General features: G+C 45.2%; 1 protein-coding gene across 1 annotated transcript in view; it reads left to right on the forward strand.

Annotated features, from left to right (window-relative positions):
* Positions 1-19,254, forward strand: part of PCSK2 (proprotein convertase subtilisin/kexin type 2) — a 264,982-nt gene that overhangs the window by 202,393 nt on the left and 43,335 nt on the right. The window contains exons 7-8 of the mRNA XM_054468136.2: positions 7,465-7,553; positions 14,771-14,946. Coding sequence (XP_054324111.1) covers positions 7,465-7,553; positions 14,771-14,946 — 265 coding nt within the window. The remainder of the gene's footprint in view (positions 1-7,464; positions 7,554-14,770; positions 14,947-19,254) is intronic.

Below are 19,254 nucleotides of genomic sequence, written 5' to 3' on the forward strand. Positions count from 1 at the left end.
GAAGTAGACATTGGCTTGGTCTGGAAAGGCAGGACATCTTGAAGCAGGGGCTTCCAGGTTATAGGTAGATTCAAAGATTTTCTGATTGGCAATTGGTTGAAAGAGTTATTACCTAAAGACCTGGAATCAATAGAAAGGTGTGTCTGGGTTAAGATAAGGGTTTGTGGAGGCCGGGGTTCTTTTTATGTAGATGAAATCTCCTAAGTGGCCACTCTTAGAGGCAATAGATGACAGGTGATTCCTGTTCAGACCTTTAAAAGGTGCTAGACTCTCAGCTAATCTCTTCAGGATTGGAAAAAGATCTGGAAAGGGCAGAGGATTCTCTACAGAATGTAAATTAGGGACGGATTTCTTAAACAAGCCACTAAACCACATGGAAAAATGAACGATTGATAAAGCTGGCTACATCATTAAAATTAAACACTTTTGTTCAAAAAAAAGCCACAATAAATAAATTTGGAAGACAAGCCACAGACTAGAAGATGTGCAGCAAATATTATGGAAAAAAGGCTTAATATACAAAATTTGTAAAGAACAGCCACAAATCAATGAAAAATAAATAAATACACTTATAGAAGAAATGGGCCAAGGTTATTAACAGGCAATTCACAGAAAAGAAAATCTAAGCCAAATAGCCTATGAAAAGATTACCTTGCTAGTGATGAGGAAATGCAAAATGAAACAATAACATACCATTTCACACCAACTGGACTAGCAAAAATGGTAACATTCGACAGTGATCAATGTTGAAAAGAATTGAGCAACAGGATTGCTCACACCTTGAAGGAGGTAGTACATAGCCATATAACCTGTTTTAAATCCTACAAGAAGACCTCAGAGAAACTCTTCCTTATGTGTACATGGAAATAATAAACAAGAATGTTTCTTTTCAAATTATTTGTAATAGCAAGCAAATTGCAAGCAAATTAAATACCTATCATTAGAAGTATAAATAAATAAATCACAGCATATTTATAAATGGACTACTACACAGCACTAAAAATGGATGAACCAGAATTCACAAGTTAACTTCAGAAATTGTAGCAAATAAAGCCAATTTTACGTAGATCATATACTAGGAAATTTTTATATAGAGTTTGAAACATGCAAAGAGTGGCATATATGCTTATGCATACCTGATTATAAGTTCATAAAAACATTCTGAACAGCAAACTTCGTACAGTTGTTACCTCTGAGGAAGCAAAGAGGGAAAGGAATGGCATCAGAGAGGGCCTCAATTGTATCTGTAAAGATTTATGTTGTTTCTTTGGGGGGGGGGTTGTTTTTTGTTTTTTGAGACAGAGTCTCTCTCTGTTGCCCAGGCTGGAGTGCAGTGGCTCCGTCTCAGCTCACTGCAACCTCTGCTTCTCTGGTTCATGCGATTCTCCTGCCTCAGCCTCCTGAGTAGCTGGGATTACAGACACGTGCCACCATGCCTGGCTAATTTTTGTATTTTTAGTAGAGACGGGGTTTCACCATGTTGGTCAGGCTGGTCTCGAACTCCTGACCTCGTGATCTACCCACCTCAGCCTCCCAAAGTGCTGGGATTACAGGTGTGAGCCACAGTGCCTAGCCTTTTTTTTTCTGTTTGAGACAGTCTCATTCTATCACCCAGGCTGGAGTGCAGTGGTGTAATCTTGGCACACTGCAACCTCCAACTCCTAGGTTCAAACAATTCTCATGTCTCAGCCTCCTGAGTAGCTAGAACTACAGACACAGGCCACCATGCCTGGCTAATTTTTTTGTATTTTTAGTGGAGACAGGTTTCCAGGCTGGTCTTGAACTCCTGACCTCAAGCAATACGCCCACCTTGGCCTCCCAAAGTGCTGGGATTACAGGAGTTAGCCACCACACCCAGCCTATAAAAAGTTATGTTTTTCTAAAAATAATCCAAAGTATGAAAAATGTTTGGCTTTGATAGACTTGGATGGTGGCTATATGAGAGTCATCATACTATTCACTGAAATTGTCCATATTTTTAAAATATTTCATAATTTTACATATTTGAATAATAAGCCTGAGCCACAATGGAAACCCCAAAGTGTCAGACAGGCCCATTCACCATTAAAAGACCCACTTCTACACACCAGTCTCAAAGTGTGCATTAAATAAACGAATGCCAAAAGTCCATCATGCACCCTGCACACACCTAGTGAGAGGGCAGGGGAATTCGACCACGAGACAAGGCAACCATTTTTTTTCTGTTCATCAAAGACTGCTTTGTACTGATCTTTGTCACCCAAAATCTCTTTTTGTGGGATCCTTCAAATTAGTTTATGTCACTTATTATTAGAATTTATCCTTCCAAAACAGTTTATCGAGTAGCATCTAATAAAATTATAGGAATAATCAATAGGAATAAGATCCCTTCCTTACACCTTATACAAAAATCAATTCAAGATGGATTAAAGACTTAAATGTTAGACCTAAAACCATAAAAACCCTAGAAGAAAACCTAGGCAATACCATTCAGGACATAGGCATGGGCAAGGACTTCATGTCTAAAACACCAAAAGCAATGGCAACAAAAGCCAAAATTGACAAATGGGATCTAATTAAACTCAAGAGCTTCTGCACAGCAAAGGAAACTACCATCAGAGTGAACAGGCAACCTACAAAATGGGAGAAAATTTTCACAACCTATTCATCTGACAAAGGGCTAATATCCAGAATCTACAATGAACTCAAACAAATTTACAAGAAAAAAAAAAACAACCCCATCAAAAAGTGGGCGAAGGACATGAACAGACACTTCTCAAAAGAAGACATTTATGCAGGAAAAAAACACATGAAAAAATGCTCACCATCACTGGCCATCAGAGAAATGCAAATCAAAACCACAATGAGATACCATCTCACACCAGTTAGAATGGCAATCATTAAAAAGTCAGGAAACAACAGGTGCTGGAGAGGATGTGGAGAAATAGGAACACTTTTACACTGTTGGTGGGACTGTAAACTAGTTCAACCCTTGTGGAAGTCAGTGTGGCGATTCCTCAGGGATCTCGAACTAGAAATTCCATTTGACCCAGCCATCCCATTACTGGGTATATACCCAAAGGACTATAAATCATGCTGCTATAAAGACACATGCACACGTATGTTTATTGCGGCATTATTCACAATAGCAAAGACTTGGAACCAACCCAAATGTCCAACAATGATAGACTGGATTAAGAAAATGTGGCACATATACACCATGGAATACTATGCAGCCATAAAAAATGATGAGTTCATGTCCTTTGTAGGGACATGGATGAAATTGGAAATCATCATTCTCAGTAAACTATCGCAAGAACAAAAAACCAAACACCGCATATTCTCACTCATAGGTGGGAATTGAACAATGAGAACACATGGACACAGGAAGGGGAACATCACACTTCGGGGACTGTTGTGGGGTGGGGGGAGGGGGGAGGGATAGCATTGGGAGATATACCTAATGCTAGATGACGAGTTGGTGGGTGCAGCGCACCAGCATGGCACATGTATACATATGTAACTTACCTGCACGTTGCGCACATGTACCATAGAGCCTAAAGTATAATAATAATAATAATAATAATAATAATAATAAATAAAATAAAATAAAATAAAAAAATAAAATGTGCTAGTTCAGGTTATCCTAGTAGCTGTAACAAATAAATCTTGGCCCTGAAATATTAGTGGCTTAGTGGCTTAGCACCAAAAAAACTGTATTTATCACTCACCCACCAGTCCATCTCTGTGTTCCTGGTGGAGCAGCTCTCCTCTAAGCAGTGATTGGGGGATGCAGACTCCTTTCATCTTTGGCATAGGTTTCCAATGTTCCTGGGCTTTTTTGCATCAAACTACTTGAGGGGAAAGAGCATGACTAATTGCCCAAGGGTAATTTTTATGGGCCAGGTTTACAAATAGCATTTACCCATCTGCTCACGTATTTGCCGTAACTCAGTCGTAACATACAAGTGCAAGGGAGGATGGGAGCCTTACTGCAGCCTGGGGAGAAAAGAGAATGACTGGTGACCATTTACCATTTTCTGCCACCAACAAAAACCATGTTACAGAGTGAGAGACAATACTGTACCAGAATACCTAGGTGAATGGTGATATGGTTTGACTCTGTGTCCCCACCGAAATCTCACCTCGAATTGTAATCGCCATAATCCCCACGTGTCAAGGGCAAGACCAGTGGAGGTAATTGAATCATGGGGTCAGTTTCCCCCATGCTGTTCTCATGATAATGAGTGAGTCTCACAAGATCTGACGGTTTTATAAGCATCTGGCATTTCCCCTGCTGGCACTCATTTTCTCCTTCCTGCCACCCTGTGAAGAGGTGCCTTCCACCATGATTGTAAGTTTCCTAAGGCCTCCCAAGCAATGCTGAACTGTGAGTCAATTAAACCTCTTTCCTTTATAAATTACCCAGTCTCTGGTATTTCTTCATAGCAGTGTGAAAACAGACTAATATGGGTATTAGCAAATGACTGAACTAAGAAATCACCAAAAGCAGACTTAATTACTTGGTTACTTCTTGTTTTAGTCATGGTTCTCCAGAGAACAGAACAAGTAGGATGTGTATGCATATAAAAAGAGGTTCATTATAAGGAATTGGCTCACCTAAGTCTGGAGACTGGCAAGTCCAAAATCTGCAGGGTAAGCCAGCAGGCTGGAGATCCTGAGAGCCAATGGTCCAGCTTGAGTCCGAAGGTAGCCTACTATAGAACCAGGAAGATCCAACGTTACAGGTGAAGTACAAAGACAGTCTTCCAGAGAATTCTCTCTTCTCAGAGGAGGCCAGATCTTTTGTCTACTTAAACCTTCAAGTGATTGGATGAGGCCCACACACATTATGGAGGACAAGCTGCTTTAGTCAATGTCCACAAATTGAAATGTGAGTCTCATCCAAAATACCCTTGCAGAAACACCTAGAATAATGTCTGACAAAATATCTGGATACCACGTGGCCCAGCCATATTGACAAGTGAAATTAACCATTACAATTTTAGTCTGCATGTTTCTGATAGGATTACATGATAGTTAAAATCATGGTTAAGAGCAGGGCTTTGGAAGCAGCAGACCTGAGTTTGAATTCTTGTCCTGCCTCCTATTTGAGAAGTGACTTCACATCTATCTAAGCTTCAGTTTTCTTATCTTTAAAACGGGGATAATAATAGGCTGTTGTAAGGATTTAATAGAATAATACATGTAACACTCTCAGCACAGGGCCCATCTCATAGTAGGTGTTGGTAAAAGAGGTTGTTTTATTCACATTGTGGGATATATCTAACACTATTCCCTAAGTGTAGTACATATATAAATACATGCTTTTGGCTGGAAAAGCTAAGTGAGATGATCAAATCACTCTGGTGCAAAAGCCAGCAGTGTGGATGGAAATGGTGTGCCTGTTCTTTCTCTCAGGAAATCCACAGGGTTGGGCACAGGGCCTCAGGTTTTCGTTTGGACACCCCAGCAGCCCCTCAATACAGGCTATTCACAAAAGCCCCAATACAGTCACCGTGACAGTCCAGGTGTGAACCCTGACTCCCCACACGTGAGCCATGGTGTCCCTCTAGCCTTGTTCATTCATTGTATCAGTAATCTACTGTCATGATAATGCTGCATAACAAATTATTCCAGAACTCAGTAGCTTGAAACAATAAGCATTGATTATTGCTCCCAAGTCTATAGGTTGGCTGGAAAGTTCTATTGATCTGGACCAGGCTAGGCTTGTCTTGGCTGAGCTCACCCTTGTCTCCCTGGTCAGCTGGCAAGTTGCTGGGGGCTGATCGGTTTAGGATGACCTCACTCACATGTCGATGGATTACTGTTGGCTGGGGTGTCAGGCATGACAGGTTATGTGTCTTTCATCATCCAATAGGCTAGCCTGGGCTTGCTCACATGGAGCCTAGACAGGGTGGCAAGAGAAAGCAGAAAAGCCACATGGTCTCCTGAGGCCCAGGCTCATCACTTCTGCCACATTCTTTCAGTCAAAATAAATGACAAGAGAAGTCCAGATTCAAAAGCCCAGGGTTGTGAGAAGGCTTGGTGTTAGGAACAATGGTAAGAAACCTCTATTTATGGCTGATTGCTAATTAGTGTCGCCTAATTTAGCAATGAAATGTTTCTTTCCATATGTTCCTCTGGAGAGCCCATGGCATTCCTCTCCCCCGCTTGAGGGCCATAATTAAGGATACAGAAGACTTATTTAATATCTTTACTTTGTTCAAGCTGGTTCGCATGCACTTGTCCTCCAGCCTTTGGTGAACTGTTTTAGGACAGGGACAGGTTTAACACAAAGGCCGACCTCTGTAGTGACACTGGGTTTACATATCTGGGTACACGATAGGCGGATTTCATTCTTGTTCCAAAGAGAATTTTGAGGCATGAAATATGTAGCCTTTATGGAGGCAGGATTTATTCTGACTCATATAGAGAAAGAAAATGTGTGTGTGTGTGTGTGTGTGTGTGTGTGTGTGTGTGTTTCAACCCTTGGATGTGATTTTTTTCTAAGGGCTGGTGTGATAGCTTTCCTTGCCCCAAGAGGGTGTCCCAGACAGTGCACTAGTTGATGCTGCAGAAATGGAAAATTCCTGGGGATATGTAGGCAATGAACCCCTTCAGCCACATTTCCACATTTCCTGATTGCTTGCCACAGTTTGAACAGTGAATGGAAAGACCTTGTGCATTCCGCAGGGCATACTCGCACTGTCCCAGCAGACCTGGGAATGTGCCTGTTTGATTCAGTAGCTCTTCCACCCATCATTAAAATGGACTTTTCTAGCCAGGCGCAGCAGCTCACAGCTGTAATCCCAGCAATGTGGGAGGCTTAGACGGGAGGATCGCTTGAGCCCAGGAGTTTGAGATCAGCCTGCGCAACATGGGAAACCCCCTTCTCTACAAAAAATACAAAAAATTAGCCAGGCGTGGTGCACACACCTGTGGTCCCAGCTACTCAAGAGGCTGAGGCAAGAGAATCACCTGAGCCCAGGAAGTCGAAGCTGCAGTAAGCCAAGATTGCACCACTGCACTCCAGCCTGGGTGACCGAGGAGACTCTGTCTCAAAAAAAAAAAATAAACGAAGAAATAAATGTAAATAAAGTGGACTTTTCATGGTCGGATCTGGTAGTTCCAGATGATTTGTACCATTGGAATCTTTTGCATCTTGAATGCTGTTTGGGTCTGAAAACACAGCCGTCTGAGTGATTCAGTTTATACTTGTTTTATTTCTCTATTGCAGCTTTACAAACCACCCCAAAATGGGGCGCTTTACAGAAAACTAAAAGACAGGTAGATAATGGTTTGCTCAGCACTTTAAGTCTTCACAGAACTTTAACACAAGGGCTGACCTCTTCAGTGACACAGGGTTTACTTGTATATGATATGCAGATTTCATTTTTGTTCCAAAGAGAATTTTGAGCCCATGAGAGATGTAGCCAAATTCGTTTCACTGCGTATCTAATGTGTCTTTATGTTTTTCCAAAGCCACGGGACCCGATGTGCAGGAGAAGTTTCTGCTGCTGCCAACAACAATATCTGTGGAGTTGGAGTAGCATACAACTCCAAGGTTGCAGGTAAGCCATCCCTGCCAAGCAGAGGCCCCCACTAGGTATCACACTGATCTCGAGGCTGACCATGGCCCAGCAAAAAATCCCACTGGTGCAGAAAAGCTAAGATCCACAGATTTGGCACAAGTGAAAAAATTTTTTTTCTTTTAACCTGCATAGCAATATCAATACAGTTTTAAATTTTTAATTTAAGCATAATATAAATTCAAAAAAGTTAACAAATCATAAATAAGCTAATGACTTTTCCCAAACTGGTCATACCCATACAGTGATCAGGAAACAAAACGTAACCAGCACCCCAAAGCCCTTCATGTCCCCTTCCAGTTACTACTCAGACACCCAAGAATAAGCATGATCTTGTTTTTTAACAGCAAAAAAAAATGGTTATTGCCGGTTTTTGAACTTTATATAAATAGAATTGTCAGTCACTACTCTTCTGTGTCAGTGTCAATAACATTTTAATGAGTCTCAAATATAGACTATAGAATACAAGGTGGTGTGTATAAATTATTTGTAAACATGCTCAGAGCTCTTCAAAATGTTTTGCACAATGGAACTCATCTTCAAAAAGAGAAATTCTACCTAGAACCTTTTTCTTACATTTCACTGGGTAGGATATTTAACAACTTCCTCTTTTTGGAGCCTTTAGAAATGAGTGGCAAGTCACTGGAAATTTAGAAACCAACATCCCTCCCCTCTCAGAAAAAAAAAAAAGAGAGAGAGAGAGACAGACAGAGACAGAGACTGAGAGATTCATAAGCTTTCAACGAGATGTCTGAGAATGGAGGGGCTCCAGTCTTGTTCCAAGTTTTGCATCAAATTGGTTCTTAATTTATTCAGTCTGAGTCACCCAACCTTGTTTTTCTTTTTTCTTTTCTTTTTTTGTTTACAACTGTCCTGATATTTTCTTTTCCTGGCAATTTAATGGAACCATAAACCTACTTTCTGCTGACACCCCATTTCCATGGAACTAAATAAAGCAAAAGTAACCTATACAAACCCACTATTAACCTCTTTTCAACACTGTTTGCTAAGAGGCTTGCCTGAACTGGGTGCTGAATGTCACAAAAGAATACATCTGGAGTTTCTAAAATGTAAATAGAGGAGGCTTAGCCCCTGGGTTTCAGCTCTATTTACTTTGTGCGCATCCAAAATGCTGGCACTAAAATGTCAGGAGCCATTATGAGCTCAGGGGAAAGAATATCACTTGGTTAATATTTTATAAGCCAGGCTCAGACCTGGGATTGAATCTAAGGGAGGAGGTTTCTCTACTCACAGGACAGAACTGGAAGCAACTGAAAAATTCAAACCTGAATTTCTTATTCACACACCCAAGGTAACTGGTTTTTGGAACAAAGTAAAATGACCACCTGCAAAAGATAAATGAGTTAGGGGGAGCTCACAGCTTTCTGGAGGTTCCTGGGAGCTTCTTTTTCTATCTCCTTCTTTTCCTTTTTTCCTCTTCTCTTACTATTTGCACTCTGAAAACATCTGAGCATTGAGTGCTCATCAAATGTATCTAATTCTCCTGCTGTCTTAGTTTTCTCTTCCTAAAAGCACAACCTGAGACAAGGATTCCGGGCAAGCAGTTAATGTGGGAGGTGGTCCCCAGAAGCCAGGGTGAGGGAGTGGGGGAAGAAGACAGGAAAGGAATGGAGGCCTACAAAGTGAGTCTCATGGACAACAGGGGCCCCATTCTGCAGGTAATTCTCTGAGGGAGTGTGGAGAACACCCCTCAGAATTGACCCCGCTAACGTGAGGAGGCTGTGGCATTAATCTGCCAGTTCCCATCTTTCATTGTTTGGGGGTGCCGTGGGGCCTGTCCAGCCTACCCAGCTCGCTTGAACTAAGTGGAACTCCTTCAGCAGAGAACGCCCCCGGCAAAAAGCCAGGGAGCAGGCCAGAGGACCAGGCAGGTGCAGCAGCCTCTGCCTCGCCTGCTGAAGGCAGCCTGACACCTCAAAGACGCGACTGGGCTTCTGTGAAGCCCAACGACAGGTAGGGCATCACAGCAACGCTTTGAAGTTCCAGAAACCAAGAACAGCCACCCAAAGATTTTGAGCAAGAGAGGCTCCTTTCTTTCTTTTCCCACTCCCTTAGCCCCAGCTTGGCTCCTCTGTGACCACGTACGCTGGCTCTAACTACAAGGGCTGCGAGGCTCCAGTCCCATGCCTGTGCCTTAGGGAACCCAGTGTCCTCTGGCTCCCTGGGGCGTCAACATGAATTCTTGAGGAAGCACTGGGGAATTACTCATGGATTGCAAAAACAGCAGAGTTTATCTTACAAATTTAAGGAAAACATTTTATTCATCCTGGCTGGCAATTGCAAAAGTTGGCTAGTTTTTAATTATTTGCTAAAAATGAGCCAAACCCTCCAGAGAATCTTTCCGTTCGGGAGCTTTCTGGGCTAAGGAGGTCTAAAGCGCCACCTGGTGGCCAACTCGGATCGTTGCTGGTCTCAAAGTCGAGGTGTTCGTTCATTACAGGTTGGGGGGCGTCCCTGTGATGTCTGAGGTCCTTCCCCAGCACCCCTCCACGCTGTCTCCAGAAAAAGCCCAAAGTTAAAATGTGGTTGAATCTTAACCCAGGGATTCAAAAAAGAAGAGTGGAGATGAGATTGTAAATTAAGTCCTCTGAAAAGAAGAGAGCATTGAGCATCTCTGCATCTGCCTGAGTTCCTCTTCTGTTCATAAATTTTTCTCATTTTTCCATCAAGGCTCCTGTCTTTTTCTTGTTGATTTGTAGGCATTCTTGGTGTGTCCCAGAGGTTAGCCCCTAACCCATTTTAATCAGTGCAAAGATCGCCTTCATTTCTCTTCGTGTCTGTCTTCATTTCAAACTCTGTGACTCGTAGACCCGCACATACGGGATGTCCCAAAAGTCATCCTGCAGTCTTCGAGCTTTAATAACCCCAGAAACATTATTTGAAAGTTTATTTACATTTCCATTTTCACTGATTTAATTGTATAAATTTTGAAGAAAAATATTACATTTTTTATTTTGAAAATGCCTTTATTCAAGTAACTGTCTTTTTAAAAAGGACCTCATTCTTTCCTTCTTTCTTTTTTCATTTTAATTTTTAAGTAAGCAACATCCTCAATCAAAAAGATTGAGTCAAAAATTGAAATTAAATGTGTCATTCAAAATCCACAAAACCAAGCAAATATACCACAAAACCAAGCAAATGTACCACAATGACCTTCCAAATGATGGTTTCTGCAAATTTGTCAAATGCATATTTCTGAAAATATTAAAGCTCGAGACCTCATCAAGGAGTCATAACACTGTCTCCTGCCTTCAGGCCTTCCGTGTGGTCCGTAGTTACTGTGGGCACCTTCCTGTTGCAGGGGATGGAAGCTGGCGGACAGGTCTCCTGCCCCATATAGCTCACAGTCTAGGAGGAGACAAAGACAGGGAGCAAATAAAAAAATATCAGATAACAACTCATGAAAGAGGACAGAGAGTAACCAGGGCTCAGGGACAAGAGGAGCCTGAGGGTGGGGCTCTACAGTTCCTCACTGTTCTGGATTTCTGCAGAGACTCTCAGAGCAGCCCCAAGAAGGGGCCAGGCCAAGTGGGCTTGGTCCTATTCACCTTCCTTTTTAAACCAAAGCACACAGATTTACACACTGGGCTTCGGGATGAGATCACCTTTGATTGAAGATTTTGAAAAATATTTAAAAACCACACTGTTGACCATTGTGAAAATGCCGTGAAATTTCTCTATGAATTGCTTTCATATATTATTATCATTATTATTGTTGGCCAATGAATCTCATAACACTGAAGATAAACATTTTATCTGAGCTTTTCAATAAACAAGTAAAAATCACTGTAAGTACGATGACTAACGTGAGTTTTCAGAACCTAAAACCTGGATGAGCATGAACTTCCTCCTTACCATCCAGAGCTAATTTTCATGAGCACAAAATGTGTCATTGATGAGCACCGAAGTTTGTGGCAGATGTAGCATTTACTGGAGGCAGGGACAGGCACACCTTGTGCAACAGGAGCAGAGGCAGAGAGGGTGCAGCTCAAATACCCTGGACATGCAGCCCCCAGGGCACCAGGGCTAGCCACAGTGCATGCTGCACAGGCAGACGGGGAAGGCTCTAAATGAATGGAAGAGACCCACAGAGTCACCTCTACTCATTAATGTGCTGTGCAGGCCTGCCTGGGGTCAGATAGAAACACTTGATGTGTGGCTGTGTCTGTTCTTGCCCATCAAATACACACATCAGCATTGTTAAGGATGTGAAGACACTGACTCCTGGCTCCTTTGATTTCTCTCTGTCTCTCTCTCCCGCCCCCACCCCGCCCTGTCTTCCTCCCCTCCTCCTCCTCTCCCCTTCTCCCCCTCTCCCTCTCCTCTCTCCCTCCCTCCCTTCCTCCCTTCTTCCCCTCCTCCTCCCCCCTTCCTACTTCTCTCCCTTTCCTCTCTCTTTCCCTCTCCTCTCCCTCTCTCTCTCTACCCTCTCTCTCCTACACTCTCCCTCTCTCCCTCTCCTCTCTCTCTGTCCTCTCCCTCTCTCTCTACCTGCTCTCTCCTACACTCTCCCTCCCTCCCTCTCCTCTCTCTCTGTCCTCTCCTTCTCTCTCTACCTTCTCTCTCTCCCACTCTCTCCTTCTCCTCTCCCTTTCTCTCTACCAGTTCTCCCTCTGCCTCTCTCTCTCCCATTCTCTCTGTCTCTCTCCCTCTATCTACCCTCTCTCTGTCTCCCAGTCTGTCTGCCTCTCTCCCTCCCTCTCTCCTTCTCTCCCTCTCTCTCACTCCGTCTACTCTCTGTCTCCACCCCACATTCCCCTGTAGCTCCTAGAGCATCCAGGGGCAGAGGAGAGGCCCTCCCTAAAAACCCTTGGGTCACGCTGATCCTCTGTCTTGGCTGCTAATGGTGCAGTTGCTTGCAAAATTAATACTGTATCTCATTCAATTAATGTATGCCTCATTCCTCTTGAGCTTAACAAGATTAAAAGAATGTCGGGCGCCTGGTCCCTGAATATGAATGAGAGACTTGCTCTCAGCCTGTGGCCACCCTATAATGTTAAAACAGTCAGAAGATTAATACACATCCGCTCTGAGGTTCTTGTGCAGCACAGAGGGAGCCCATGAAGGTGATAAGAGCTGCAAAGAGGAAGAGGGTTCAAGGCACAGCTGGAAGTGCCATGCACCAGCCCTGGCAAAATCCAGGGCTGACATTTGTTGGTTTGTGGGGCAGCAGAAACCTGCTTTGGCCAGGGTTGAATTTCTCACCTTCCAGTTCAGTGGGCCATTTGGTCCTGGTCATCTGGGCACTAGGCAAGTTCAAGAGCATCTGAGCAAGTGAATACCAGCCTGTCTCTGTTTATTTCCCACCCACAGAGTTGGCGTGACTTTGCACAAGAAGAAGCTGCACTGACCAGTTTATTCTGTGGCTTATTGGTCACCTGCATTAAATAAAGTTTTTAAATAAATAAAAATATAGGTGGGACAAAAGCAAAATACAGAGTCTTAAATTTCCCATCTCCTTATAAAATGAACCATAAAATTTAACATCTGGAAATTTCAAACCAAAGACTAGGCTTATTCTAGATAAGCTTCCTCCAGGAGAAAGAATGCTAACTGATAACTGGATGTTTGCTGGCAAAAATGGTGATTACACTTATGGGTTAATAGTAGAAGATGGAGGAGCAGAGCCTGTTATTCATTCTTCTGGACCTGTTATTTGTGTTGGAGAGAAAATCAACTAAATAAGGTAATAATGCCAGATATTTATGCACCAAATATTTGTCAAGCTTAAAATAAATACCAAGCATCATGTTGATCCTCAAGGACATGGAAGTGAATAAAATAGACACATGCCCTATACTCAAAGACCATGCCGTCTGGTGGTGTATGAAACACACAAATAAGCAGTTGCAATAGAAGGTTAAAGGTACACAAGAAGAGGGCTATGAGCACTGAAGAGGAAAGTGAGATCTTCGAGTCTCCTGAGGCCAGAAAGTAGTAGTCCCTCAGGAAAGAAAGCAATTTCATGTCCATTTCAGCTGCCTGGCAAGAACCTGGGTGGCTTTTAATTCGATTGACGTGCTCGCCATGTTAGAAAGTGAGGCTTGTGAAATAGTGTCCTTGAGGCACAATGTCCTTTGGCCACCGGGGATAAGGAAGGAGTTTTGGGGCCCAGGTTTTGACTGTGCATGGCTCAACCCCTTCATTCCATAATCACACTGGGTGGAAAGACTTAGGTCAGCTTCACTAGTACTCTAAGCTCCATGCCACAGAATCGTGAACCCACTGACCCGTCCAGATGACAAAGCCTGGAGAGAGGCATGTGACCCCATCAGCGAAGTTTTGAGGGTAGTGATGGAGAGACAGCACACCCAACCCAATGGTGGCTGCTGAGTTCCCCCTGGAGAGGCCTTTGTGAATAGCCAGACGGGGACTGGAGGCCTAGGAGCACCAGCTCAGCAGGGGCAGCGCAGGCGCCTTCACTCTGTGCCCCTGTGTCTTAGGATCGTGTGTCCCACACTACCCTGGACTGCAGGACTTTGCTCCTTCCCAACATCCTGCGCGATATCACTCCCATGAGGCATCAGAGAGGAACACAACTTTACAGCGATGCTATAGGGAAGAAAGGAGAGGCGGCCGTCTGACACAGAATTACTAATACAGTTTAGAATGGCCATCTCTGCCTTTCTGTCCTCTCCAAAGTCCCTCTCAGCTACAGTGCAAATGGGAGTTCCTCCTTCCTGACCCCACCCGCTCCTGCACTGCCCCTGCCCCCTCTCTGTCCCCTGCCCTCTGCCCTCTGCCTGCTGGAATTTCTCCTCAAATATCAAATATCGATTGCCTCCCCCATCTATCATATGTAGTAGCTTTATTTCTCCCTTAAAACTTGGCTGCAGCCGACACCCAGTTCTCTGAGGCCGAGCTTCTACTTAGAAACGAGCTTATCAAAGAATTGCTTCAGCAAAGGTGGTCTCTCCCGTTATGAATTCTAATAAGTTTTGCTAGGGGAACAAAATTGTCTTTAAATCATTACATCAGCAAAGATGTGGGTGGGATACAGAAAGGAGCCAGTAGGACTGTCTGTGCCTGCTTCTTGATCCCTGGACTGCACAGTGGCCCCAGAGCACCTGAGATCTCCAACCCTTCCAAGTACCCAGGGCCCAAGCCCTCCTCCACCTCCTTGTCTCCTGCGAACTGGGAAACCCAAACCTGGTGTCCTCTGCTCAACGTGTCCACAGGCATCAGGATGCTGGACCAGCCATTTATGACGGACATCATCGAGGCCTCCTCCATCAGCCATATGCCGCAGCTGATCGACATCTACAGCGCCAGCTGGGGCCCCACAGACAACGGCAAGACAGTGGATGGGCCCCGGGAGCTCACGCTGCAGGCCATGGCCGATGGCGTGAACAAGGTAAGGGGGCCGGCCCCCTAGGCCCCAGCCACTCACAAGGTGGGGCAAAGTGGGTGGAGGGGTAGAGGCAACTGAGTGAACCACTGTTACCCTGTGTGTGAGTCCAGGTCCTGCAGGAATCAGGCAGCACAGGGGCTTAGCCATGCAGGAGGCTGACTGTGGGGAGGCCTGTGAAGAAGGATAAGGGGAGAGGGCAGAAGAGCCTCAGACGCGATGCCTACCTGGCTCCTGCAAACGACAGTGGGAAGGAAGAGGCTGGGGAGGGAGGGTCTCAGACAGCAGTCCCCACACCAAAGCTGCCCATCACAGACAGAAAGGGACCTGCACGGGCACCCCCACCACCCACTCAGTCGTTGGCTGGCAGTAGCACGCAGGATGTGGGGTCTCGGCGCACATGGGGTGGTAGATCCAGGAGGCAGCAGCCAAGACTATGACCACAATGCTCGTGGGGCAGGGGATCTGAGCATGCATTCTCACAGCCGCTCCTCCGAGATTAGCCCAGGCTTGGACAGAGCCGAGGAGAAGGAAGCTGGGCAGAGCCTCCAAAGGGATGAGATGCAGGTCAGTGCTGCATAGGGAGGCAAAGGGGGCGTCTTCTCTGAGATGCTGGGGCTGGAGCCACCCCAGAGGAGACACGACCCCAAACTCAGGGACCAGAGGATTTCTGGGCTCCAGTCTATCAGGAAGTGACTTAGCCTCGCCTGTAAAACGGTGATAATGAGGGGTCACGGGGTCACTGTGACGTATAAATGAGATAAAGATGCAACTTCTCGGCACTGAGAAGTGCCTGCAAAGGGTCAGCATTTGTCCCAGTCTCGACTGTCACTTAAGCAACCACCCTAAAACTTCATAGCACAGAACACAACTCCTTTACTATGCTTGGGATGCTCTGGGTCAGGAATTTGGACCGGGCACACTGGGGATGGCTCATCTCTCCTCCACGATTCTTGGGGCCTCAGCCGATAGATTCGTTACTTGAGTATCCATTACCAAACTGTTGTGTCTTCATGAGCTGTTCCGATGCATCCATCTACTTGCCACGCATGGCACAGCTCCCACCCCTAGGCTTACACAGTCTTCTCAGGCCTGTCCTGGCTGCCAGGCCAGCAGTGGTCCCCTCCCTGTGCTCCCAGAGGACTCTCTGTAATCAGCCTGGACGTGGGACTCACACTGCAAGGTCACTGCCGTGTGTGGAGTAAGTGGTCTGGTGCTAAGTGAGGGAAAGGACAGTGCGTGAAATTTTGTGTGTGGCTTTTGGAACTCCATTTTGGGAATGTTTTTAAATTTGCTTCTTAGATTTTGGTAAATTTCAAATAGATAAAATGGCTATAGAAACCAGCACTATTATAAATATATTATAAAATGCATCCACTCCACATACACATTTAAGTTATGTACAGTCTGTTTACGGAAAATGCATAAACTCATTACTTATACATTGATAACACTAAAATAAGTGAATGTACAGAACACTGTATGTTTAACGCGGGCATAAAAAAGAGAATATTGAAGAAAATAAGAGTGGGCAGTTGAAGGCTGCTTTTCCATACATTTCTTGAGGTCAGAAAACATGTGTTTTCCTGCCCAGACCATCCTCAGGAACTGGCCCGGGGCTTGAGAACATAGTGGATGAGCTGTTCAGGGGGCGGATATGGAATTAATGCAGACATGAAATGTTATGGTTGAGAGGCTGAAAGTCACATCGAAATCTATGACTACAATGGATGTCATTGGTGCCCACCAAGATCCTCTTTACCAGGCAGGCCTGGGGACCACCCCAGCTGCTGTGAATGTTGGCTGCTGATGGCTCACAGCGGCCCCTCTCACGAAGCATCGCCCTGACAGATGGAATCTTCTCTCCCAGAAAGTTATGCCCCCCACACCCAGGGCACAGCCCACAGCCGATGACTAAGGCAGGAGCCTACTTGCCTCCAACAGGGAGGAGTCTTCAATGTAATTTATGGTCCAGAACCCCCTGTGGGCCAGGCCAAGGGTAGGCTTTACCCAAGACTACATAACTTTGGGGTTCCTTCCCCTCTGTACCTTACTTCACTCCCTTGCTCGCAGATTGCTCCTGAAAGCCCTCCCTCAATGAGTCTGGGGAAGCTGAATCTGTCTCAGGCTCTGCTTCTAGGGAATTCCTCCCACAAACACTGCCTCAAAATTTACCCCATTAGGTTTCCCTTTTTCCTTTGGCTGCCAGGAAGTTTAGAACTAAGTGTGTGCCTATTATCATTGGTTTTTCAGACTGGGTTTTCTTCTACCTTCTTTTTTGTTTGTTTGTTTGTTTTTCTTTTGAGATAGGGTCTCACTGCATCACCCAGGCTGGAATGCAGTGGTACAATCTCAGCTCACTGCAGCCTCAACCTCCTGGGCTCAAGTGATTCTCCTGCCTCAGCCTCCAGAGTGGCTGGGACTATAGGTGCATGATACCATGCCCAGCTAACTTTTTGTAGACAGGTTTCACCATGTTGCCCTGGCTGGTTTCAAACTCCAGGACTCAAGAGATCCTCCCACCTTGGCCTCCCAAGGTGGGATTACAAGCGTGCACCACCGCACCTGGCCTCTTCCACCCCATTTTCTCCATCTCTTCAGCACTCAGAGCCTCCAAAATCATCCCTTAGCTTCTGTCCCTGTGTCCGTGTTTGTATTCCTAGTGAGTCTAAGCCTCCGAATGCTAGGCAATGTAAAATTTGTAAAAGAATTGATGAAATGAGCTCAGTCTGATTAGATTATATTTAGCCATGAGAAATCTAACTTTAGATCCTTACTAAATTGTTGCTTGCTTACACACATTCCTAGTCTTACCAGACTAAAGCATCTCACTGGACAAAAATTGGCAAGTTCACATGTAACTTCCCCAGAGTCTCAGCCCTAAACAATAGTAAACAATATTTCAAACCAAGTGGAACCCTTCAGCGCAGTGGGTGGCCAACTTTGGCACACAGGCTGGATCTAACCCCCAGACTGGCTTTGCAAAGACAGTTCCCTTGGGACACAGCCAGGCCCTTCCAGGCCTTTGTGACACTCTGGGCACCTCCAACCACAGCTGTCATAGGCCCCAGGGGAAGGAAGCACATAGGGCACCAAATGAAGGGGCTCATCTCTCAGAATCAGGCTTTTCTGGCTGCTGGTCAACGTCTCTGTCTTCGCTAGAGAGCAGCAGGTCTGTCCTATTGCAGGGATATTTCAGCAGGTGGAGAGCTCCTCTTGACAGTGGCGAGACCTGAGTTTTAACCTCAGTCCTGCCCCCCATTGACTAGGGAACTTCAGACTAATCGGTGTCTACATTCCTCACTTTCTGCAAAATGGTCTGAGTCAGTGCTTCTCAAAGTGTGGCCACAGGCCACCTGGGGGAGTGAAAAATGCAAAGCCTCAGCGCCTCCTCCCCTCCCACAGATGCCGCATTTTAACAAGATCCCATTAAAGTTTGCAAAGTGTTGCTCTACATGATCTTGAGGATCCAAATCATCTAACCCTGAGATCCTAAGACCCTAACATATGGTTTCTTAAAACCTACAATGAATAGAAAAGGGCAGCAGAGGTGACGCATTTCCAGAAAGGAACAGCTCTGTATTTCCTCATCAGGATGATGGGTCGGACAGGTGGGCTGTGTGATGACTGAGCCACACGCCATTTGTCCCTGTGTTGAAGGAACAGAGGCCTAGGTAGCCCAAATAAATTGGTTTATCATAAGAATGCATCAGGAGGGGCTGGGCATAGTGGCTCATGCCTGTAATCCCAACACTTTGAGGGGCTGAGGCGGGTGGATCACCTGAGGTCAGGAGTTCAAGACCAGCCTGACCAACATGGTGAAACCCCATCTCTACTAAAGATACAAAAAATTAGCCAGGTGTGGTGGTGGGCACCTGTAATCTCAGTTACTCAAGAGGCTGAGGCAGGAGACTCACTTGAACCCGGGAGGCAGACCTTGCAGTGAGCTGAGATCGTGCCGTTGCACTCCAGCCTGGGCATCAAGAGTAAAATTCTATCTAAAAAAAAAAAAAAAAAATGCACCAAGAGGGATCAGGACAATGAGATAGATTCAGGCAAGATTTCATAGTGCCTGGGACCAGACAGACATCCTGATCCAAGGTGGCTGCAGGATGCCAGCCCCAAGAATGTGTGGAGAGCCACAGGAGGGCTCTGCAGTCACGGGGCTAGGCCACACTCACCCTGTCTGCTTCTCCCCAGCTCCGTGGCTCCCACTCTCCAACTCACCCTTCCCCTTCCTCGAGGCTTATGCTTAGAGGTGTTTCCACTTGGACACCACCCCATTGGCACCCTTGCTTGTTAAAACCTGTCAGC

The sequence above is a fragment of the Pongo pygmaeus genome, chromosome 21 (genome assembly GCF_028885625.2).
Source record: "Pongo pygmaeus isolate AG05252 chromosome 21, NHGRI_mPonPyg2-v2.0_pri, whole genome shotgun sequence".
Taxonomy (NCBI): domain Eukaryota; kingdom Metazoa; phylum Chordata; class Mammalia; order Primates; family Hominidae; genus Pongo; species Pongo pygmaeus.